At 35.8% G+C, this 25881-nt stretch overlaps 1 protein-coding gene across 10 annotated transcripts in view; it reads left to right on the forward strand.

Annotated features, from left to right (window-relative positions):
• LOC106841573 (olfactory receptor 4A47-like) overlaps positions 1-17026 on the forward strand; it is a 65780-nt gene extending 48754 nt beyond the window's left edge. For 3 of the 10 annotated variants that reach the window (XM_070487722.1, XM_044750393.2, XM_070487719.1), the window contains 3 exons: positions 411-469; positions 11679-11855; positions 13121-17026. In XM_070487722.1, coding sequence (XP_070343823.1) covers positions 13150-14079 — 930 coding nt within the window. In that variant the 5' untranslated portion in view covers positions 411-469; positions 11679-11855; positions 13121-13149 and the 3' untranslated portion in view covers positions 14080-17026. Of the gene's footprint in view, positions 1-128; positions 264-410; positions 470-866; positions 11856-13120 lie in introns of all 10 variants that reach the window. The other 7 variants (XM_070487724.1, XM_014857656.3, XM_070487717.1 and 4 more) reach the window with 6 other exon arrangements.
• Positions 17027-25881: the final 8855 nt, after the last annotated feature.

The following is a 25881-nucleotide window of genomic DNA, read 5'->3' on the forward strand; positions in this document are numbered from 1 at the left end:
ATGTGAAGGTCTGCTGCTCAAGAAGGTGGCTTTTTTCTCCCCAGAAGGGATTTCTGTCTCTTCCACTCAGTCAGGACTGTTGCTTGTTTTAGGAGTTATTTTAATCCAGTTTTCGGTTTTCTCTCCAGGGTAATTTTTCCAAGAATAATTGTAACATGGTTGTGTCTGTGGGGAGATGTGAGTTCAGAGTCTGCCTCTGCTGCCATCTTGACAAGATCCCCTGTAGAAGGAAATTCATTAGCACTTTTAATTTGATGAGAAAGGTACTATCATTCTCCTAGTATATATCATGAAACTGAAACTCGGCGATTAATTCTCCTCCCCAATGTTTCACAATTAGTTAGTAATATAGCAAGGATTCAGTCAGTTATATAACTAAATCAGAATCTTTCTTCTTTGTATTTTATCAGTGGCTTTCAAACAACTCTAAGGAGTCCCTTGCTCCTCAGAAGCAAAGCCACATCAAAAGGTGAGAAATTTGAAACTTATTCATCTCTATGTATACAAGGCTTCACCTGGAACAGCAATGCTTCTATCTGTTGAGGAAATAAACAAAAGCAGGACAAATGGAAAGGAAGTAAGAGTGAAGCCCAGGCTTGGAGTTCAGCAACTGGTTTGATCGTAGTGCTGTTTAATGTGAAAAACAATAGTTTTAAACAATAGAAGTGGTGAATTATCAATTCAATAAAAAAGTGAAAAACTTATGCATTATACTACACCAACTGTATATATGCCTAGGTGCTATCAGGATGCCCAAGTGGATTTAGAAGTATTGTTTTATTTATTTTGATCATTTTCTTTTTTATTTTTCTGTTAATCTTAAGGTTATTATTAATATTGCCATCATTACTTTGTCACAACTACAGAAGTCCAGGAACACTTTAGAGAATGGAGGTGAAGAATGGCACTGTGAAGACTGAGTTCTTTCTCCTGGAATTTAGTGACCATCCAGAACTGCAGAGTGTTCTTTTTGCTGTTTTTTTTTTTTTTTTTTCTTTTTCATCTATTCACTTACCCTGATCTGGAACCATGGGGTGATTTTATTAATCAAAATCAGTTCCCAATTGCATATCTCTATGTACTTTTCCCTCTGTATATTGTCCTTTTTAGATGCATGCTACTCTTTTGTTATTGTCCCCAAATTACTTGTGGACTTGGTTTCCAATAAGAAGACCATTTCTGACAAGGGCTGTACTGCACAGTTATATTTTTTCTGCTCTTTGATTGACAGAGAATCTTTCTTCTTGGCTGCCTTGGCCTATGACTGGTACATAGCAATGTGCAACACACTGTTTTATACTGTTGTTATGTCCAAGAGGATTTGCTCTCAGCTTGCCATTGGAGCATTTTTGTGGGCACCATGAGCTCAATTATTCGTACCACTAATACCTTCCATCTTCTGCTCTAAAGAAATTAACCATTTCTTTTGTGATGTCTCTCCACTCTTCTCTCTGTCCTGCACTGATACTTACATACATGACATTGTTCTGGTGGTCTTTGCTAGTTTGATGCAGGCCATCTGCCTTCTAACAGTTTTTCTCTCTTACATCTGCATCACAGCAGCTATTGTTGAAACAGGTTCTGCTGAGGGAAAAATAAAAGAGTCTTCCACTTGTGCTTCCAACCTGGCTGTAGCCACTATTTATCATGGTATCCTGCTCCTCATTTATTTGTGCCCCAGGACTAAGCATTCCTTTAATATGGACAAAGTGACCTCTCTGTTCTATACCTTATTTGAACCTATGTTGAACCCCGTAATTTACAATCTAAGGAAGAAAGATACCAAAAATGCCTTCAGGAAAGTGATTAGCCAAAAATTGCTTTCTTAAAAAAAGATGAAACTGAGTTTGACAATATTTCAATCTGTTTCTTGACTTTTGATTCTAACTGATGAAAAAGTCAGTTTAATATGGATCTTCCCCAATTCTGCAGGTCATGAATCCTCAACTATAGCATGGGGTCAGAGCATTAACATCAAAAGCAGGTCCTCTTACATCAGTTGTATTATATTTAATTCTTAATCATTTTAAAGTTAAAATTTTTAGCATATTCCTTGATTATTGGTAGTCTTGTAAATTAGTATTGTCTATGGAGGATGATTTTCTAACATTTCATATGAAGGATAATCCATCTAACTTATGAAAATTAAATATGCATGAACCATTTAAACCAGTAATTACAATTCTAGGAATTGAACCTATAAAAGTTCACCACTTTCAAAAGTATCCATTGCATCATAGTTTGCAGTAGAAAATGATTGAAAACAAACTAAATGTCTATTAGTAGGAGACAGGCTAAAAAGTAAAGTTGAATTTTTAAATATTTACTTGAAGGGTAGATTTACCCTGCACCTAATGTTCTAAATCTCATATTCTTACTCATTTTTTTCTCCTCATTCTAATTTATTTATTTATTTTTGTGAGTAGGATGGTTCATGAGCTTACATCTGTCCCAGTCTTCCTATACTTTGTATGTAGGTTGTCACCAGAGCATGGCTTGATGAGGAGCATGTAGGTTGGCACCTATGGTCCAAACACATGAACCTGGGCTGCCAAAGCAGAGCATGTGAACTTAACCACTATGCCACTGGGCCAGAGTCTCCATGCTAAATTTTTAACAAAATTACTCCCAATACTGGATAAGCCATTACCATATCAAAACCCTCTTCCTGTGAAATAAAATAAGTGCAATTCACTCCACTCTTTTTCAGTTAATTGTTTCCATATGAGTATCTGCACCTTGTAGCTTAGCTGTTCAAATTGTATTCACTCTAAAAATTTTCCTCAAATAATAACTCCTATATGAGTTTTCTGACCACTCTTCATTACACATGACAACTCAAGTTCTAAACCTCACTAGAATCTTACATACTTCTTGTAAGACTCTGAGCATTTTCTGTCTAATCATACAGTTATTTGTGTCCTTTAGATGAATAAATTGCAAACAATAGGATATATTGGAGTATATGAGGAAGGCATTTGGTTTAAAACTAATTTGGCTTGACCTTGTTTTTTCCAGAAAGACTTGATGTGGCCTGTTGAGCATGCATTGTATATCTGCTTTAAACATTTACAACTTCTCAAAGCCAAGAATGATGACCTTAAAGAAAGGGATGTACCTTCCTCCCATATTGGCATTTCTCTAAGGAGAAGCATCTCTTCCCAGAGGCTAAAGATTAATTACTCATAAGGCTGCTCATTGATATTGGGAGAAGACTGGATGAAGATAGTGAGATTGTCAACAAAGAATTGGAAAATATAAAAAGAACCAATCAGAAATGAAAAATACAATACTGGAAATGAAAAAGTCACTAGAGGGACTCAATAGCAGAGTAGATGATACAGAAGAATGGATCAGTGAGCTGGAACAAAGACTAGAGGAAATAACCCAAGCTGAACAGATAAAAGAAAAAAGAACAACAACTGTCTAAGGAACTTTGGGACAATATCAAGTGCACTAACATTTGTAATATAAGTGTCCCAGAAAGAGAAGACAGAGACAAAGGAACAGAAAATCTATGTGAAGAAATAATAGTTGAAAACTTTCCTAACCTAAGGAAAGGAACAGACATCCAAATACAGGAAGTACAGAGAGCGCCAAACAAGATATGCACATAGAGGCCCACATCAAGACACATTATAATTAAAATGTCCAAAATTAAAGATAAAGAGAGCATCCTAAAAGCAGCAAAAGAAAGGCAACAAGTGACATACAAAGGAAAGTCCATAAGGCTATCAGTGTACTTCTCAGCCAAGACCCTACAGGAAACAAGAGAATTTCATGACATATTTAAAGAGCTAAAAGGAAAAAACCTACAGCCAAGAATACTCTATCCAGCAAGGTTATCATTCAGGTTGGAAGGAGTGATAAAGTGCTTCCCAGACAAGGAAAAATCAAAGGAGATTATCACCAAGGAACCAGTTCTACAAGAAATGCTGAGGAGTCTTATTTAAGTGGGAAAGCAATGAGCACATATAGAGATTAGAAAATTATCAGAGAAAAAAGAACAACCAGGCAATAAAATCACTGATAAAGGTAAACATATAGTAAAGTAGGAGATCAACCACCTATGAGGACAATGTGAAGGTTAAAAGGTAAAAGTACTAAAATTAAATATTGCAATGATAAGAGGATAATGGATAGACACACACAAAACAAGAGATTAGATATGATTTCAAAAACATCAAATGTGGGAGGAGGGGAGTCGAAAAAGGAGACATTTTAGAAAGAGGTCAAAGTAAAGAGACTATCAACTGAATGTAGATTGCTGCATAGGTAGAACATTATATAGGAACCTCCTGGTAATCACAAACCAGAAACATATATAAGTAAACAAAAGAGTAAGACGAAAGAAATCAAACATATTACTAAAGACAGCCATAAAACTACAAGGGAGGAGAGCAATAGAAAAAAAAAAAAAGAACAGAAAAGAATTACTAAAACATCCAGGAAAAAAGTAACAAAATGGCAATAAATACTTATTTATCAATAGCTCTTTGTCAAATGTCAATAGTTCTTTATCAAATGTCATTGGACTAAATGCTCCAATCAAAAGGCATAGGGTGGCCAATTGGATTAAAAAAGATGACCCATATATAGGCTGCATAAAAGAGACACACTTTAGAACTAAAGACATTCACAAACTGAAAGTGAAAGGTTGGAAAAAGATACTCCATGCAAATGGCAAGGCAAGGAAAGCAGGGGTAGCAATACTTAGATCAGAAAAAATACACTTTAAAACAAAAACTATAACAAGAGACAAAGACAGGCACTACATAAAGGTAAAGGGAACAATCCAACAAGAAGGTAAACACTTGTAAATATCTATGCACCCAACATAAGAGCACCGAAATATATAAAGCAATTATTAAGAGACATAAAAGGAGAAATAGACAGTAGTACAATAATACTAGTGGACTTTAACACTCCACTTACAACAATGGGTAGGTCATCCAAACAAGATCAATAAGGAAACACTGGCCTTAAATGACACATTTGAGCTGATTGACTTAGTAGATATATATAGAAGATTCTATGCAAAAAACAAAGAATACGCATTCTTTTCAAATGCACTAGGAACATTCTCCAGAATTGATCACATATTAGGCAACAAAAAAGTCTCAATAAATTTAAAAAGATTGAAATAATACCACACATCTTTTCTGACCACAAAGGTATGAAACTAGAAATCAACAACAGGAAGAAGATCAGAAAACCCACACAAAAATGGAGATTAAACAAAATGCTACTGAACAATGATTGGATCAATGAAGAAATCAAAGGAGAAATCAAAAAATACCTGGAGACAAATGAAAATAACAATATGCCATGCCAAAATCTATGGCATACAGCCGACTTGGTTATAAGAGGGAAGTTTATAGCAATTCAGCCCCACCTCAACAATGAAGAAAAACCCCAAATAAACAATCTGACAGCGCATCTATAGGAATTGGCAAAAGAAGAACAAATAAAGCCCAAAATCAGCAGAAGGAAGGAAATAATAAAAATCAGAACAGTAATAAATGAAATAGAGACTAAAAAAAAATAGAAAAAATTACTGAAACCAAGAGCTGATGCTATGAAAAGATAAACAAAATTGATAAACCTTTAGCTAGACTTACCAAGAAAAAAAGAGCAAAGGTTCAAATAAATACAATCAGAAATGAAAGAATAGAAATTACAATGGACAACTCAGAAATACAAAAAACTATTTAAAAATTATATGAAAAGCTATACACCAAAAAATTGGATAATGTAAATGAAATGGATAGAATCATAGAAGCATATAATCTTCCAAAACTGGACCAAGAAGAAGTAGAGAATTTGAATAGACCAATTACCAGCCAGGAGATCAAAACAGGAATCAAAAATCACTCTAAAAATTAAAGTCCAGGGCCAGATGGCTGCCCTGGTGGATTCCACCAAACATTCAAAAAAGACTTAATATCTATCCTTCCCAAAGTTTCAAAAAATTGAAGAGGAAGGGATGCTTCCTGAGACATTTGAAGAAGCCAACATTATCCTGATACCAAAATCAGACAAGGACAATCTAAAAGAAGAAAATTACAAGCCAATATCACAGATGAAAATCAATGCAAAAATCCTCAACAAAATACTAGCAAATCGAATACAATACATTAAAAAGATCATACATCATGAAAAGGCGGGTTTTATTCCAGGGATGAAGGGATGGTACAACATCCACAAATCTATCAACAAGGTGATACACCACATTAACAAAATGAAGAACAAAAATCACATGATCCTATCAATAGATGCAGAGAAAGCATTTGACAAGGTACAGCATCCATTTATGATAAAAACTCTAAATAAATTGGTTATAGAAGGAAAATACCTCAACATCATAAAGGCCATATGTGACAAACCCACAGCTAATATCATTCTCAATGGAAAATAACTGAAAGCTATCCCTCTAAGTACAGGAACCAGACAAGGATGCCCACTGTCACCACTCTTATTTAATATAGTATTGAAAGTCTTAGCCAGAGCAATCAGGCAAGAAAAAGAAATAAAAGGGAACCAAATTGGAGAGAAGAAGTGAAACTTTCAGTATTTGTGCATGACACGATTTTATATCTAGAAGACCCTAAATAATCCACTAAAAAACTTTTAGAAATAATAAATGAATACAGCCAAGTTGTAGGGTACAAAATCAACATGCAAAAATCAGTTTCACTTGATACACTAACAATGAAGTAGCAGAAAGAGACATTAAGAAGACAATCTAATTTTCATTTGCATTCAAAAAGAATAAAATGCCTAGGAATAAACTTAACCAAAGAGGTGAAAGATGTGCACACTGAAAACTATAACACATTGTTGAAAGAAATCGAAGACACAAATGAATGGAAAGATATTCCATGCTCTTGGATTGGAAGAATTAACATAGTTAAAATGTCCATAGTTCCTAAAGCAAAATATAGATTCAGTGCAATCCCTATCAAAGTTCCAACAACATTTTTCAGAAAAATAGAGCAAAGAATCCTAAAATTTATATGGAACAACAAAAGACCCCAAATAACCTAAGGAATCCTGAGGAAAAAGAGCAAAGTGGAGGTATCACACTCCCTGATTTCAAAATATACTACAAAGCTATAGTAACCAAAACAGCATTCTGCTGGCACAAAAAAAGACAGATCAATGGAACAGAATTGAGAGCCTGTAAATAAACCCACGCATTTATGGACAGCTAATATTCAACAACAGAGCCAAGAGCATACAATGGAGAAAGGAGAGTCTCTTCAATAAATGGTGTTGGGAAAACTGGACAACTACAAGCAAAAGAATGAAAGGAGACAATTCTCTTACACCATGCACAAAAATCAACTCAAAATGGATTAAAGAATTGAATGTAAGACCCAAAACCATGAAACTTCTAGAGGAAAGCATAGGCAGTATGCTCTTGGACATAGGTATTAGAAGCATATTTTCAACCACCATGTCTGACAGGGCAAGGGAAACAAAATAAAAAATGAAAAATGGGACTACATCAAACTAAAAAGCTTCTGCACCACAAAGGAAAACATCAACAAAACGAAAAGACAACCTAACAAGTAGGAGAATATATTTGCAAACCATATATCAGATAAGGGGTTAATATCCAAAATATACAAAGAATTCATACATCTCCACAACCAAGAAACCAACAACCCAATTAAAAAATGGGAAAAAGATCTGAATGGAGATTTCTCCAAAGATTTATGAATGGCTAATGAGCACATCAAAAGATGTTCAACATCGTTAGCTATCCGTCAAATGCAAATCAATACTACAATGACATACCACCTCACTACAGTAATGATGGTTATAATTAACAAGGCAGGAAACAAGTGTCTGAGAGGATGTGGAGAGAAGGGAACCCTTGTACACTGCTGGTGGGAGTGTAAACTGGTGCAGCCACTATGAAAAACAGTATGGAGTTTCCTCAGAAAACTAAGAATAGATCTACTATGTCATCCAGCTATTCCACTGCTGGGAATTTATCCAAAGAATTTGAAAACACAAATGCCTGAGGATATACATGCACCCCTTTATTCATCACAGCCTTATTCATAATAGCCAAGACATGGAAGTAATTTAGGTGTTCATCAAGGGATGAATGGATAAGGAAGATGTGGTATACGTACACAGTGGAATACTACTCAGCCATAAGAAAGGATGAAGTCCAGCCATTCGTGACAACTACATGGACCTGGAGTTTATGGGATTAGTTCATTATCCATTAGTTCATTATGCTAAGTGAAGTAAGTCAGACAGAGAAAGTCAAATACCATTGATCTCACTTGTAAGTAGAATATAAAAACAAAGACAAACAAACCCATAACAACAGAGATTGGATTGGTGGTTACCAGAGGGGAAGGGGTTAGGGGTGAGGCCTAAAGGGGTGATTAGGTTCGTGTGTGTTATGATGGATTATAATTAGTTTTTGAGTGGTGAACATGATGTAATCTACACAGAATTTGAAATATATTACAAAGTACACCTGAAAGGTATATAATGTTATAATCCAATGTAACTGCAATAAAAATTTAAACAATAAAGTATTTGAAACAACATTATGTCATAACTTAAAATATTTAAAAAGTACAAGGTCATGTTTGTGTGTCTATATGTATGTAAATACATGTTTATTAATAGTCTACATCTTTTTACTTCAAAAACAAACCTTATATTTTACTTTTGCCAGGGACTCTTTCACATCCTTGTTCTGTAGGTTACAAATCAGTGTATTTAATACGAGAATCAAAGGGTGTAAAACAATGAGGTCATTTTGATCTAAGGAGAAGAAAGAGCATAGTTCTCTGGAAAATTACCACAGCATTTAAGTGGGAGGGCAGGTGAAGAAAGCTTTGTACCTCTCATCAACAGAGTGTGTCTACAAGACTAATAGATAATACATCAGTAAGTGCTAAGAACTCCTGAAATGGTACTCAGTTGAACGAAGCCAAGAAAATTAACTCATTGACCTGTGTATCTGAGCAAGAGAGCAATAGGGGAGGAGGGATATAACAGAAGAAATGGTTAATCTCATTTACCCACAGAAACATGCGTGGAATGTTCATGTTTTGTTTATCAAAGCATCTGCCATTCTCACCAGATAAATCCCAGCTGTGAACAGGCAGCACACTCTGCTGGTCACATTGACTGCATAGAGTAAGCGGTTTCTAATGACCCTGTACATATCAAATGCCATTATTGCCAGGAGTAGACACTCAGAATCTGCAAAGATACAGAAGATGGAGACTTGCAGAGCACAACCAATGATGGGAATTGATTTTCTTGGCAAATAGGTCCACCAGCATCTTGGGGCCCAAATGCTGTGGAATAGTACATGTCACACAAACAGAGGTGGCTGAGGAAAAAGTACACGAATGTATACAGCTGATGACTCATTCTAGTTAAAATGATCACTCCAAATTGACTAGGAGATTTGAGATAAACAACCAGAAATGTGGTCAACGGGGTTACTTTCATCCCATGATTATTGGTAATTCCCTAGAGAGAGAAGTCAGCCAAGGAAGGAGCAATTTCTCTTGGAATTTCTTCTTTTTTTTGTTTTAAAATGATACAAAAATGATACATAAAATGATAGATCAGGATTTGACTCTTTTGGATACCAAAAAAAAGTCTGCAATACAGAACATGATTTGTGCCTGTAAATTGTCTTTCTTACCATCAGAAAATAGAACGTCACTTTTAAAGAAATATGTTTGTCTTATGAAAAAAGCAAAAGTGTCTGGGATAGAGTGTTGATAAACTTTGATTGTAAGTATGGATGTCATTCCTGAAACATGTGATTAACCTTGGCATCTGTCACACAATGTCACATAGTAGATTTGAATAAACTGAAAGCTCATTCTGAGCTTATATATCCAAAATAATATAAAAGAAAAAGCAAAATTAGGTAGAAAAGGCCAGAAGATACTGGGCAATATATGTTTGACAAAAAGGATCACATTTATTGCATTACTCAAGAAATATAATTGATTTTATCACCTACAACGATATTCCATATAAGTTAACACATGAAAAATTCTATGATATTCTCTCTGCGGTATGGCATCTTTAGTGTTGACTGAGACATGAAAGACATTTTATTGAACAATTCCGTCACTCATCCCCAGCTGTTTGCTACAGCATTTATAAGCTATTTGTATGTCTGATCTCTGCCAACAGACAAATCCTTTGACAAGTCAAAAAGAAGTGGTCAAAAGAAGCAGAAACAACAGCTTATAATGCATAAATTTGCAACTCTTTGGATTTCAAGTTGACTTTTCAATTAAAATAATAAGGGAAGAGGAAAAATAAATGTTCCTGATAAGTAGAGTTCCATCTGTTCTTTATGTATGCATTATGTTAGTGCATGTGTATGTTGATATATCAAAATCCGAGTGTGGATGGTGATCTGATTTTGACTTTTTTTAGACTTAAACATTATGGCTTGGAGTTCATATGGACCTGGATTTACATATGTTAGTATTCATAATGTGTTATCTCTATTATTATTTGAAAAAGACAGGAACAAATCTTAAGCTTACATACACAATACCACTTGCACAGTGATACAAAGTAATGATTTACTTGTAAGTCTTTAAAACATTAATAAGAGAAATCTTTATCCTTCTTCAAATGATAAATGAGGTCAGTAAATTTCATGCAGGTCTAACAAAGAAATAGTTTTGTTAGGCTGTCCTATTACAGAGAATACTAGACAGAGTAAGCAGGTATAAAATGACTCATTTACAAATTCCTTAATACTTAATTCCTCATTTTTCCAAAAATAAGGCTTTTCCCCATATTCTTCAAATTTATCCATTTGGAAACTAACCTAAAATAAGTAACACTTTCTGTTCTTATCTCTGATAAATGAACAATGGGCAGATTGCATTTTATTTATACCTAATGACGGTTGAGACTTAAATTTCTAAACCCTCTGCCTTCACTCTTCTGTGTTATGTGAATATGATCAGTTAGATTTCTGGTTCTGTATTTTCTCCTGTAAATGGTGCAACAACTTTAGCAAAGGTTGATTTTTTATTTCTGCATTTTTGTCACCACTTTGGTCAATATCAGAAATTGATCAGGATTTATTATAATTCTGTGAAAGATGACATGAGTGGAAGCCATATTATGTGACTTGGCCTGGTAGTATCTTTCTAAATAAACGTTCTTTGAAATTTTTTGGCAAATCCCAGTGAAATTAATTAAGCAAGAATTAGTCTTGGACATATGCCAATTCCAGGACTCAATGATAAGTGTGGTCAGAAGAGATAAAATGTCCAATGGTCTTTACCACTCTCAGGAAGAAGATGCTATCCTCTTAAAAACTGATATAAAATTTTCAGGAGTTCTTTTGTTAGTCTTAAAGCATGATATAAAAAAAGCACAAGAATATCTCTCAAAATCTCAAGTCAAATAGCCAGACCATGCCAATACAATAGAATGAGAAGGACTAAACAATTGAATGGTATTTCTATATTCTGAAGTTAGTAAGAAAGCAATTACTCCAGAAAAATTTTCCTGGGAAATGGTTAGGTGCTATCTTCTTATGGAAACATAGGATTTGCTGGCCATTTGATAAATTATCCTAACATGATAAAGTTTTGTTTTTCTGTGCGCAGTCAGAAATCTTATTAAATCATCTGCTTTGCAAATAGAAACAATCTTCTAAATAATCAGAAGAATCCATGGAGACAGTCAAATGAAACAAGATATATCCTCAAGTCATAATGCAGCTTTTTGTCCTCTGTTGTCATACTGGAGGAATGAAGAATTTCAGGTCCTCTCACTGAGTTAAAAAGTCCTCCTTCATATTGTGTACAAGTCACCAGAAGGTAAGACTAACTGTAAATAGTGGGGACCAGGCTTTACAATTGTGTGAACTTCTTCATTGTGTAAGAAATTAAATCTCTTTGAAATAAATCAAACATAGTCCAATTCTAGTTTGATAACTTAAATATGTGTGACCTTGGGAAAATTAATAAGATGTTCTGAATCTTCATTTATTCAACTATGAAATGGGGATTACAGTTCTTGTTGCTATAAATATAAGATATGATATATTAAATTGTGAGTGTAAGACTGGAATCCACAGTAGGAGTTATGATCAGTGGATGATATAATCACAATAAGATTCAGAAAGGATCATTAGGGCAGCTTCAGGAGAAGTTGTTGGAGACCAGAATGGAAGTGGAGAGACTTGGCAGAAGGCTACTACAGGGGGCCAGGAATAAAATAGAGGCTGGGAATTGATCAAATATGTGATATATTAGAAAGTAGAATCACAAGAACTTGTTAAAGCTATCAAAGAAGTAATACGAGAGCAAAGGAGTGAAGCATACTATGAGATTTATCATCTAAGCAATTACACAGAAGGTGGCACCATTTAATGAAATGAGGAATGCCCCTGTTTATTGAAGAAAATTAAAAATTTAGTTTTATAATAATACTAAATTCACACCCAATTGGAGGTGTCCAAAATTGAAGAGTTCCATATACAGGTTTGAAAATTAGCCGGGAGATACAGGCTGGAGGCACATAATTGGAGTGCTTCAGCATTGATTTTTCAGGAAAAGAAGGAATATCCATCTAAAGGCTCTAAGAAAGAGGTCTCAAAGAGCTCTGAGACAACCCAGATCAGTAATTTCCCATTAATAATATGATCTACTCATTTTAAATATGTAAATTACCTTCAATGGGTCTCAAGTGTTACAATTTTGTGACTCTATAAAAATTGGATCTTTTCCAGGAATTCCCTTCCATCATCTCTTGTTCTTTCACTTTTCCTTTAAAACTCATCTAAAGCATTCCTCTCAGAAGCCTTCTCTCATTCCAGTTTGATTGATATCTTCCTACACTGTGACCCTAAGCCATGTGTGAAAATTTTTATAATGACATTTGTTGCATTTCCCTGGTTGACTGATCCCTCATTATGCATCATATCACTGAGGGTAGGGAACTATGTAATTCAAATTGATGATTACAATGTCTATGACATAGGTGACACAAATAGACATGCCATGCACATTGTTTTATTGGAATGAATAAATAAAAGTTTAACCTTATAATGCATTTAAAAGTTTTCCCCCTTGTTTTGTAGGTGCAGTGTTTCTAATCTACAAGGACTAAATGGAACCAAGGAACAATGTGACTTACTTTGTCCTCTTGGGCCTCACACAGAATCCAAAGGAGCAGAAAGTCCTTTTTGTTATGTTTTTGCTCTTTTATATTTTGACCATGGTGGGCAACATGCTCATTGTTGTGACTGTGACTGTCAGTGAGACCCTGGACTCCCTGATGTACTTTTTTCTTGGTGGTCTCTCATTTATGGATGTCCTTTATTCCTCTTCCATTACCCCCAAATTGATTTTTGACTTGTTCTTTGGGACAAATACTGTATCGTTCTATTGTTGTATGATTCAGCTCTTTGCATCACATTTGTTTGGTGGATCAGAAGTCTTTCTTCTGTTGAAGATGGCCTATGACCACTATGTGGCCATCTGCAAGCCCTTGCCTTATTTGATTATCATGAGGCAATGGGTGTGTGTTGTACTGCTAGTAGTGTGTTGGGTTGGAGGTTTTCTGCACTCAGTAATTCAACTTAGCACTATTTATGGGCTCCCATTCTGTGTCCTCAATGTGATTGATCGTTTTTCCTGTGACATGTACCCCTTATTGAAACTTGTCTGTGCTGACACCTCTGTCATCAGCCTCTTAGTGGTGGCCAATGGAGGACTGATCTGTACTATTGTGTTTCTATTGTTACTCATCTCTTATGGTGTCACCTTGTACTCTCTAAAGAACCTTAGTCAGGAAGGGAGGCGGAAAGCCCTCCAGACCTGTGGTTCTCACATCACTGTGATTGTCTTCTTCTTTGTTCCTTGTATTTTCATTTATGTAAGACCTGCAAACACCTTCCCCATTGACAAATCATTGAGTGTGTTTTACACAGTTGTAACCCCTATGCTGAACCCGTTAATCTATACTCTGAGAAATTCAGAAATGACTAATGCTATGAAGAAGCTCTGGAGAAAAAATGTCACATCAACTAGTAAGTAAGTGCATAATCCATAATGAAGAAAGTAATTTAGCACTACAGCCACATCCTTTGAGTGTAAAATTCTTCATAAATCTGATGGAGACTTTTCTTTTCTCCAAAGGATTTATGATAATTATAATTAAAGGGTGAACTCTGTGTTTGTACTATTAATAATAATTTCTCTCCCAGAATGTAACTTCTATAATATCTTGTTTATTACAGCACCTACAAAGGTGAAATGAATGTACAGAACGGAGTCAACAAATGCTATGTAATGAATTAGTCAATGAAATGTTTATATATTTACTGTAATTTTTACTTTCTGCACATATTTTTATTACTTATTTTTTCATTCTTAGTTATATTTATTCAGATTTTTCTTTTACTTTCCTTCTTTTTATTGTACTTGTTAAAATATTTAGTGATTTATTGAGTATTTCCTTTATTCAATTTCATTTGCATTACATATGAAATTTTTAGTGTGATGTTTTACATTTTTAAATAAAAGTTGAAATTATAAAATATAAATATTAAAAATATAATCTATACAAAATTGTAACAGTGTAGAATAAATCTCCTACCCATTCCTCACTAGAGTCTCCACGTCCTTCCAGATGCAGTCACTGTTCTCTGTAAGATTCTTCAAGTGATATTTTGACAAATATAAGCATAGTTTCTGTATGTGTTTTTGTTTATGTTTTTGTGTATAAATTTTGCATTTTACTACTCAGCTTCTCAAACGTCTTTCCCTATTAGTCTATATAGACTGAACTCATTTTCAATTTCCTCATATTTCTTAATATTTCCTTAACCAGATACACTAAAATTAATGTATCTAGTCATCTTCATGTTCCTTCAATCTTTTTCTATGACAAATAGTTCTGCAATGAAGTCTTTATGAAAGTTTGTAAGTATGAGCTCCTAGAAATGGAATTAAGTCAATTGTTACACACATGATATTTTTAGGCTTTCATCATTGTCAGAACTTGGTATTGTTATATTTGTTATTTTAGCCTAATAGTTCAGTAGTTATGTCTTGTTATGAGTTTAATCTGCATTTCCTTAATGACTAGTGATGTTTAGCATTTTTCATGTGCTTTTTGTCATTGGTATATCTTCCTTGGTCAAATTTCTATTCAATTCTTTTGACTATTTTATACTGAATTGTTTATTGCTATTGAAATTCAAGAGTACTTTATATATTGTGAAAACAAGTACTTTATAAGATAAGTGATTTGCAAATATTTTCTCCTAATCTCTGGCTTGTCTTTTTTGTTTTCTGTAAAACGTACTCTGAAGAGCAGAATTTCTCAGTTTTAATGGAGTCAAATTTGTCACTTTTCTTCTTATATTATTTACACTTTTGTTGTCATATCTAGGACATTTTTGCCTAACCAGTCTTCTCACAGTGATGGCCTATGACCATTACCTGGCCATGTGCAAGCCCCTGAACTACATGATCAGGCATCTCTGTGCCCTCTTGGTGGGGATGGCTTGGCTGGGGACTTCCTAAATTCATTGGTTCAGCTCCTCCTGGACCTTCAGTTGCCATTCAGTGGGTCCAATGTGATCAATCACTTTGTCTGTGACTTGTACCCCTTGCTTGATCTCACCTATAGCAACACATATGTCATTGGTCTGCTGTTGGTCGCCAACAGCGGTATGATCTTCCTGCTGAAATTTGGTACTGGCTTCCTTGTACATTGTCATCCTGCACTCCTTGACATGCCAAAGTGCAGAGGAAAGACACAAAGTTCTCTCCACCCGTGGGGCCCACTTCACTGTTGTTGCCCAGTTCTTTGTGCCTTGTATATTTAGTTCCATGGGGCTATCATCTACTTTAGTGGTTGTGTTTTATTGTATTTTTACACTGTGTTCAACCCTTTAGTTTATACACTGAGAAATGCAGAAGTGAAAAATGCCATGAGGAATCTTTGGAAAAATAAGCAATTGTGGATGGGGGGTACAAATTCAATAAGGAAAGAAATATGCAGTCATTTTTATTAACAATTCATATTGTCATGATGACAACTGAGAGAACATCAAACATTTTCAAAGTAAAATTGATTTGAATGTTTGACATTATGTCTAATCTATCCTATGTTCTACGTTATTGACCAGATAAATTATTATATACCATTTAAATTTCATGGAAATACTACCTATCTCTCCCTCACCTTTGTCTGAGATGGAGTCTTCATCAGTCTGGGGTATTGAGAGTCTATGATGAGCAGAATCCCCTTGTTGAAATGTTGCTAACCTAGTCTTCCAACTCTGTATGCCAGAATATTGGTCAAAGTAGTTGCTGATGGTTCCCCTATATTTGATTCCTATCTACAATAATATCTGAAAGAATCTGTAGTTTTTGACTTTGAGATTAAAGAAAATTAAATTAGGAATGATTGAATTCAAGCCATTGAAATGTATGGAATAGGCTTGTACTCAAATTAACATAAGTACAGTTGTATATAATAAACTATGATGTGTCATGAAATTCTAAAACAAATGTCTAAATGTTGTGGACATGTGACCTCACACAGACACACACTCACACACATAGTGTATAGTTCATTGAGCGCTGACTTGGTGGTAGGCATTGTGCTAATCACTTTATAAATGAGATCTCATATTGTCTTCATAAGAAGTTGACATGATTTTCTTTTTAAAAAGGAAGAAACTGTGTTCACAGAGGCTGAATTACTTAGCCAAGGTTGAGCTGGAATTTAAATACAGATCTTTATGCATTCAAGTCTGATCTTGCCAAAATGCACAGTGCCTTAGTATCTTCTTATCTTCCCCTGCATTTTTTATTTTGTTCATACTGTCTGCTTGTAAGCTTCCTGTTATCAATGTCCCTATAAACAATCTCTGATGTGCACTTGGGCAGATTTATTTAAAGTCCAGGCATTATCAAGTACATCATCAAGGATGCTTGATTCACTCTAATCTGCTTAGTAAAATGCTTGCTCCTGGTTCGTAGTTATAATGAGATGCCTTTGCTTTCCATTTGTATGTGTCATCATAACTTGAACGTTTTGAGTTCTCTAGTCAGCTGTCCCAGGCATTCTGTTTCAAGCCTGAATTTTGTTGATAATACAGTGAAAGGAAATTTTAAAAATGTTTCTTTGGAAGGAAGAACAATTTAGGCACAGATGAAAATCTCATTAGATGTAATAACATTTCCTACGCAATACTATTATATGTTTTTCCTGGTTTCTGAAGCTCGTAATTTTTCTGTTTCCCGTCTAATATAAGTAAGTTACATGTTCCCCCACAATTTTGTATTCCATAGTACACAGATTATGTTTATCTATTTTAAAAAGATGACATTTATCTGTATTTGTTGTCATAGAAGGTATTTACAACATAATACAGAATTTAAAACTCAGATTATGAAATGACATGTGGCCCAGTGATAAAAATTTTGTGACTAACTTCTGCCTCTGCTGGTACAGATAGCGATGTGCTTGCAAGTAGGTTTATCGAAGTGACAACGGTACTTAATTTGGTGGTTGGATTCTACTTTACTTTGAAATTTTATTTATACTTTGGTTTTCATTTAAAATAAGCACAAGTGATTTTTCCAAAAGGCACATTAAAAACATAATATACTAGAACTCATAAACTCATGCTAGTTTCTTGATGAAAAACAACAGCTCAGGCACTGTCCTAGATTCTGGGAGCACAGCACTGATAGAATCCCACTAAAATCCCGTCCTTAAACAGTGACTTCGTCCCTGGAAATTCTTCTGGGGGGTGGGAGATGTCCTTGCAGGTGATTTGGTCTGAATACCAAAAGACAGTATTTTATTGTGCCTTCTTTCTTATGTCAGATAAACCCCAAAGGGTTATCTGAAAGTTAATTTTATGAGAATGATGGGAGAGACTAGAGAAAAACAAATAGGCAGGTTTTTTTTTCTTTTTGAGTATGTAATCATGAGAGATTTAAGGTTTGTGGGTTTTAATAATGGTCTTGTGAATGAGAGACAGGAGGTGCCACCTCAGCTACCATTAAATTCTGTAGTATTAGGGACTTGAGAAGATGTAGCTATATGCCTATTTATTTTCCAGCAGAGAGTCTTCAAGCCAGCCCTTCATTCACTGTTCTTTTGGCTCAGCACCCCAAATTTGGGAGTCATCCTTGTGTATTCTCTCTCTCTCTTTCTTCTAACAGCTAATCTCTGAGCAAATCTTCTTAGCTCAACTTCAAATTGTACTCTATCTTGAAGAGCTTCTGTTCCGGAAAAGATGGAGTAAGCACAGTCATTCCTTTCTTTCTTGCAGAGATACAGCTATAAACGCTACATAGAATGCATGGAAAAGATACCTCAGCACTGTGAAAAGTAAATGATTGCAGAAACATTGGAGAAGGAGATCAGATTTGAAGTTTCTGATTTTTTCCCCTCTGTATCACTGGCTGGAACTCAAAAGCAGTCTAGACCTGGAAGTGTGTACTGGGTACATATATAAAGAACTCCAGGAGAACCTGTCTCTTCTTGGTCAGACAAATGGGCCAGAGAGTCATGGGGTGGACCTCTTTGTTTTCCTGTTTTTTAATTTTCTCTCCTGTCCCAGATGCCTGTGGCAGAGAAGCAGTGACAAGGGCAACAATGGTGGCTGAGCAGGTGCCTAAATCTCTTAGGGAGGAAGATCTTTCTACTTGGCCATAGAACCTATCATCTCGAGAGCATAGGACAAATCCTCATTGAGTTTATTCTCTCTGCCTACTCCTGAATCTTCCCCATTGACATAGACTCGGTTGTGGGAAGTGTGCAGCACAATGAGAAAACTAAAGCAAAGTTTCCAGAGGCAGAAAGCATCAGTGAGATCAAAGAGATGAGAGCACTTAAGAGAGTCACCCCAGGAAGTTGTGTATGCATTCCAGGGCCCACCTCTGAGCTGCAACTGTGTGGATCTTAACTTAGACAACATACCAATCTTTGAGAATGACATCACAGGTTTGAGCACAACCCAAGTCCTAGACTGGCCACTGGGTGCCATACATGACAGGTCTGAATAACACTACAAAAGATTTGATAACTAAATTGACATTGGAATCACAACCCATAGAAGGTGGGTTGGAAATTGCCACCTGCAACTAACAAGATTAATTGCTTGCTAAAACTAAAAATTTAATGTTCTCTTTAATTTAAAAAAGATCCAAAGTATCATAATATAATATTCAAAATATTCAGGATACAATCCAATGTTGCTCAGTATACAAAGAATCAGGAAACCTTAACCTACAAAGGAAAAATAATCAGCAGATGCCAATTTTGCAGTGACATAGATAATGGAATTTTCAGACAAAGACTTTAAAGCAATCCTATAACCATGATCCCATAAATAAGGGCAAGCATACTTGAAACAAATGAAAGATAAAATGTATCAGCAAAGAAATAGAAATTATAAAGAAGAATAACATTGCAAATTGAGAACTGAATGATACAATAACCAAAATTAAAAATTCAGTGGCACAATGGAAATATAAATGAAAGAGTCTGTGAACTTGAAGATAGATCAAAGCACAAAGAGAAAAGGAGATTTTAAAAAAAAGGATAGAGTCTCAGAGACTTGTGGGGCAATACCAAATATCTAACATTCATGTTATCAGAGTCTTAGAAAAAGAAAAGAATGTAGTTCAGAGAAAAATATTTGAAAAATAACAGCTGTAAACTTCCAAATATTGGTGAAACATAAAGACTTACAGGTTCAAGAAGCTCTGCAAATCTCAAACTGGATGAACTTAAAGAAATTCACCCAGGGTGCTGGCCCCTTTGCACACTGGTTAAGTTTGTACTTTCCGCTTTGGTGGTCCGGGGTTTGCTGGTTCCAATCCCGGGTGCCAACATGGCACCACTTGGCAAGCCATGCTGTGGTAGGCGTCCCACATATAAAGTAGAGGAAGATGGGCATGGATGTTAGCTCAGGGCCAGTCTTCCTCAGCAAAAAGAGGAGGATTGGCAGCAGATGTTAGCTCAGGGTTAATCTTCCTCAGAAAAAAAAAAAAAGAAAAGAAATTCACCCAGATACATCATAATCAAACTCTTAACAACCAAACCAAAGAAAAAATCTCTGAATTGTAAGGTGCAACACCTATATAACCACAACCATGTCAAGAAGGAGAAGATTTCTAGCCCTTCCAGGACCCATTATATCTCTTCCCCAATCCCATTTCTTTCTCTTCCATTTATCTCTTCCATGATGAAACTTCTTTTTTTCTTTATACTTTTATACATTTACCACCTAAGTATACAGCCCTAGATTGGTCTATTTTAAAATTTTAAGTAAATGCAATCATACAGTTTGTAATCTTTTAAGACTGGATTCTTTGGCTCCACATTGCATTTGTGAGATTCATTCATGTTGTTAAATGCACCTGTAGTTCATTTATTTTCATTGATCTGTTAGTCCATTGTATGAATGTACCATACATTTTTTATCCATTCTAATGAGGATGGATGTTTAGGTTGTTACCAGTTTTGTGCTATTACAAATAGCTCTATTAACAATCATAGTGATGTGTCTTCCAATGCACGGGTACACACATTTCTCTTGGATTTATACCTCAGAGTGGAGTTTCTCAGTCATAGATTATATGTATATTTGACATTGGCTGGCAATCTTGAATAGCTTTTCAACAGGTACTTAGAAACAATTATATATTTCCACCAGCAGCATATGAGAGATACAATTCATCCATATTGATATCAAACACTAGGTATTGACAGCCCTTTTCATTTAGCCATGCGGAAGGGACATTGCAGTAGTATTTTATTGTGGTTCTGCATCATAGTTCTCAGATGATTAAAGAAGTGAGCGCCCTTTATATGTTTGCTGACCATTGTAGATTTTCTTTGCTGAAGTTCTATTCAAATCTCATTTGGTTGTCTGTGTTTATCCTATTGCTTTGTAAGACTTTTTAATATAATCTCTATCAGTCCTGGTTCTCTGAAAAGCAGAAACTAAGACAGAGTAGCTGTATAAGAGATTTACTGGGGGAACCTCTGGTGAGGGAAGGTGGGAAGAGCCACTAGGAGCGATGTGGGTCTGACTCCTGTGAAGCAGACAGGGACAAAAGGAAGGAAGGAAGGTCATAGACAGAAATGTAGTTCTAAGAAAGTTTTTTCACACTTTTTAACTCAGACTGAGGTGGAAAAGGGAATCTTGAAGAAATTAAAGCAGATTTTAAATGGTTCTTGTGGAGAATTGGGAAAATGTATTGATTAAAGAAATATAGTAGGATTGCTGGGCCACTTTGATGGGCCTTTTGAAGTTGGTGATGTGAATTTATAGTGGACTAAATCCTCCCTATTTTGTGACTTTTTCTAGAAGTTTTCAGGGAACAGGTTTGGAGAAGGCTTAGAATAAGATTCATGCAGTACTGGGGAATTGCTCTACACATGTGCTGAACAGGCAAGAGTGTTGGAAATGTAAATGGTTAGAAATTTTATGGAGGAAAATTTGCTGCATATATCAATAAGTATTAAACATGTATATCTCTGTCAATATTTATCAGCATTAAAATATACATAAAATATATGAATTGAGCAATTTCACATATTTGATTTTGTTATTGTCCTATTTGTTTATGCCCCTGCCTGGCTTTAGAGGTGGTTACTGACCCTTTTAGAACATGTGCTCCAGGCTGACAAGGGCAATGTCTGTTTTATTCACTATGATATTCTTGGCATTTACCAGAATGCTATATTTTATTAGGTGGAGCCTAAAATAATACTTATTGAATGATTGAAATGGTGGAAGTGTAATTCCAATTTAGGTCATTCTGACTCTAGTTTTCTTGATCTTTTAGCACTCCACACGTTAGAGGTAAGGATAAAGGACAGTGGTGCATTTCTCCAGGCTTTATGGGGGTAGATGAAAGAGATGATATATGTGAAAGGGCCTAGGATCCACTTCTAGAACACAGAAGATGCTCAATATGTGATACTGATTTTTGTTGTTGCTCACTCAGCGATTTTCCTAAAGATGCTGACACTCCAATACCAATTCCTGAAATATCCTAACTCCCTTTTCCTCCAATTTATGACCTCTGTCTAGACACTAGAAGGACACTGGGCACTTCTAGGAGACAAAATATGTCACTTCTTTGAGACCTAAGCTGTATTCAAAAGGTTTAATTAAATGATGGCATCAATATCGTTCTAACCTGTGAATGAGGCAAAAGCTAGTTCCAACACTGCTTCAGCAAGTGATCCTGTGAGGGGAGAATTAGCCTCCTTTAGAGAGACAGAAAGCCCATAGTATTGATAATCCCTATGTCATCACTCCCACCTTATAAATTACTCATTCTGGTGGAAGGAGAAATATTTTCTCTGAGACTGTGCTGATGGGTATTCTTAGCAGAATGCAGAGCCAACAAGCCAACTACTCCTTCTGTGAGGTCGTCTTCCCTAATATCAGCAGCAGTGTTTTTGTTTTGTTTGTTTTTTTTTTGGCTTGTCAAACACAGAGAGAGTAGATAATGGAGGGTGGAGGTTATATTTGAAAGATCACAGGCTCCAGCAACAAGCAACCTGGGTTCCAGCCTCATCTCTGCCATGAATCACACATGTGACTTTGTACCAGCTGCACCGAATCTTTCTGAGTCTTGAATCCACCACCTTTAAAAAGGAGACAATTGGAAAAGATTATTTTAAATGTCATAGGGTTCTTCGGCAATAAAAGAGAAATGGATAATGGAAATAATTCCCAGCTGCTGGTAATTAAATAACTCCATTTTGGGTTGTCATCCAGCACTATTCTAAGAAAGTTTGAGCTCAGATGAGTTTCTGTAATCGGGAGCAATTGCCCAATCTGTGTTTTGCCTCAATGTAAAAACAAATTTGAATTTCACCCAGGAGTTCAATCACATAAAACAGTGAAATTTGAGATGCTATGCTTGGAGCTGGCCTGGATGACCCCTTAAGACAACTTCCAGGCCGACCATTCTATGATGTTAGGATGTTAAAAAAAACGATGACAACAAAACCTGGTGACCTGTTGGTGTCCTCTGAGTCAATATAAGTCAGTCAGTATAAGTTTTCTAAAATCTATTTTTAAAATTAAAGAAAAATCCAACTCAAACAAAAGTGCAGTGGAGTAATTTTACTAAATTCTCATTAATTTGTGGGAAATAATTTTCTCATGGGTAATTCAAACAGGAGATTTCTATTTTTGCTGGTTTTTAGCAAATAATTTATATTGTACTCCTGCAAATTTGAATCACAGAGATAAATCAGCTAAACATTTTTATTTTGTTGCATGTAAATTCATTATTTGGCTAAACTGTATAATATTCATATTGATTGTATTTCCTCTACTCTCATATTCTGTATGGGGATTGGTATAAGGACATTTTTAATATTTATAATAAAATTATACCCATATCAATACCTGCTTAGTGTTGGATGCAGTTACTTAGGTCCTTGGCTCCTTAAGCCATGTGAAGAATTTATTTCCCATGATGTTGATGATGCTAACATCACAGATGCCATTTATGGAATATTTACCACATCCAGGCTCTGTACAAACATTAAACATGCACTGTTTTCATTTGTTCCTCTTTGCAATCTGAGGGTAGAGCAGTACTCTTATTTTTATTTTATAGATAAGGACATTGAAGTTTTGAGAAGTTGTCCACGATTGCACAACTAGCAAATGGCAGAGGAAGGATTCAAAATAAGATGAGTTTAAGTCACAGTAAAGTAAAGCAAAGCCCACAGACTCTATAGCAAGACTTCCTGGATGCAAAGCCTAGCTCTGCCACTGATTAGCTGAATATGCTTCTGTATGTTGCAAAATGTGTGTCTCACCTTCTTCCTCTGCACAACAAGGGTAAAAACACTAATCTACCTCAAGGAGATGATGTGAGGATTAAACAAACTGATGGCTGTAAAGCAGTTAGGACAATGCTGGGCAAAGACTAAGTGCTACACAGGTGTTTGCTCTTATTACTGCTGTCTTCTCTTGGACATAATGTTCTAATCTGAAAGGGTCCCCATCAGACTTCTCACTTGCAGAAGCTGTATTTGCCTTCCAACAGTAAAGCTTGGAGAGAGAAAAAGGGGGCAGCTTCCTGATCAACACAGGAATCTTCTCTCCAGTGTTTCTTATATCTGGGTGTCTCTTCTGCTTCTGACACTAAATGATTCTCTCTCAATTCTTATTATACTGAGCATCACTTCTTCAGCAAGCTGGAAGATTTAATTAGTTTAAGTAGCTCTATGTTTCCTGGAGAATAATAGGTTGGTGGTGGGTGGGGTTGGTAATAGTTTTTTATTTAATCGGTAACTAAGCCATAAGCATTTCCTTAATATCATTAGGACAGCAGAGGTGAGTAGGAATATTCTGCCAGATGAGATTGAGATTTATAGTTGTTTACGACTGGAAATTTGTTCTCCCGGCCCCGTAGCTTCCTTTATGTCATGGATAGGCAGATCATCATTTAGTAGATCTTTCGCTGATGCTCATCAATCTTTTTCTTTCAACTTTGACTTCTCCCTGTAGACTTCAGAGGAGCTAGCAGCCTTTAACTAGAAGGACTTCACCAAGCCCAGGGAAAGCAAAAGAGAAGAGTAACTTAAATTGACTTCATAGACCTGATGCTGTCCACAGCATGGGCATAGAGTGAGAGTAAATGAGCAATGAGAAAAATGGAGAAGTTAGGCAAATAAGTTTCTCCCAAGCCTATTTCAGTTTGTTTTACATCAATTTGTGTTACTATTGCAAACTCTGACAGAGAGTGTAGCAAGCCTCCTTGCAAAGTCCAAGAAGAAAGATTTGTTTCAAAGCGTATGGGCTACATATGCAGAAATTTCAGGAAATCCTAAATATTTCATAGTTTTCCCAAGTACCATTGTATCTATGAGGCACCATACTGAAACTAGTCAGATGTCCTTCAATTGACTTAGAAAATCAATCTGCCAAATGTTAAATTTCAGTAGTAACAAAAGAAATTAAAATTTAGATAAATTATTTTTGTGTAAGAACTCAGATATCTAGTGCCCAGTGATGCTAAGGTTAACAGAGAGAAATACGCTCACAATTTGGGGTTAACAGAATGAACTGATACAAGAATTTTGGAACAGAAAGGATTAGAGTGATAAAGGAAATTGGGTGTAACTAAAGGACACCTTGAAAAATTTTCTCCCCTGGAATTAATTCTGTTACAATTATGTTTCTCTCTTGACTTTGCAGGCAATACTGTACCTGCATTGCCAGTGTTCTTGGCCTCTGTGGAAATACCACACAATATCACAGAAGTTTTCATGCTAGGACTCTCATAGAACCCAGAGGTATAGAGAATTCTTTGTGGTCTTTTTTATCACCTGTGTTGTCACAGTTTGTGTCAGCATGCTTATTGTGGCAACCATCACCTCACCTCCAGCTCCATCCTGGCTTCCCCCCTGTATAGCTTCTTGGCCAACTTGTCCTGTATTGACACCTGTTATTCTTCCTCTATGACCCCCAAACTCATTACCGACTCTTGTATGAAGGGAAAGCCATCTCTTATAAAGGCTGAATGGCTCAGTTCTTTGGAGCCCATTTTTGGGAGGTGTTGAGATAATTCTGCTGACAGTGATATGACCACTAGATCACCCTCTGCAAGCTCCTGAAGTACATGCTCATGATGACCAGGCATCTCTGTGCCCTGCTAGTGGGAGTGGCTTGGCTGAAGGGTTTCCTACATTCTTCAGTTCAGCTCCTCCTGGTCCTTCAGTTGCCATTCTGTGGGCCCAATATGATCAATCACTTGGTCTCTGACTTTTACCCGTTGCTGGAACTTGCCTGCACTAATGTTTATGCCCTTGGTTTGCTGG

Source organism: Equus asinus, chromosome 17, assembly GCF_041296235.1.
Source record: "Equus asinus isolate D_3611 breed Donkey chromosome 17, EquAss-T2T_v2, whole genome shotgun sequence".
Classification (NCBI taxonomy): domain Eukaryota; kingdom Metazoa; phylum Chordata; class Mammalia; order Perissodactyla; family Equidae; genus Equus; species Equus asinus.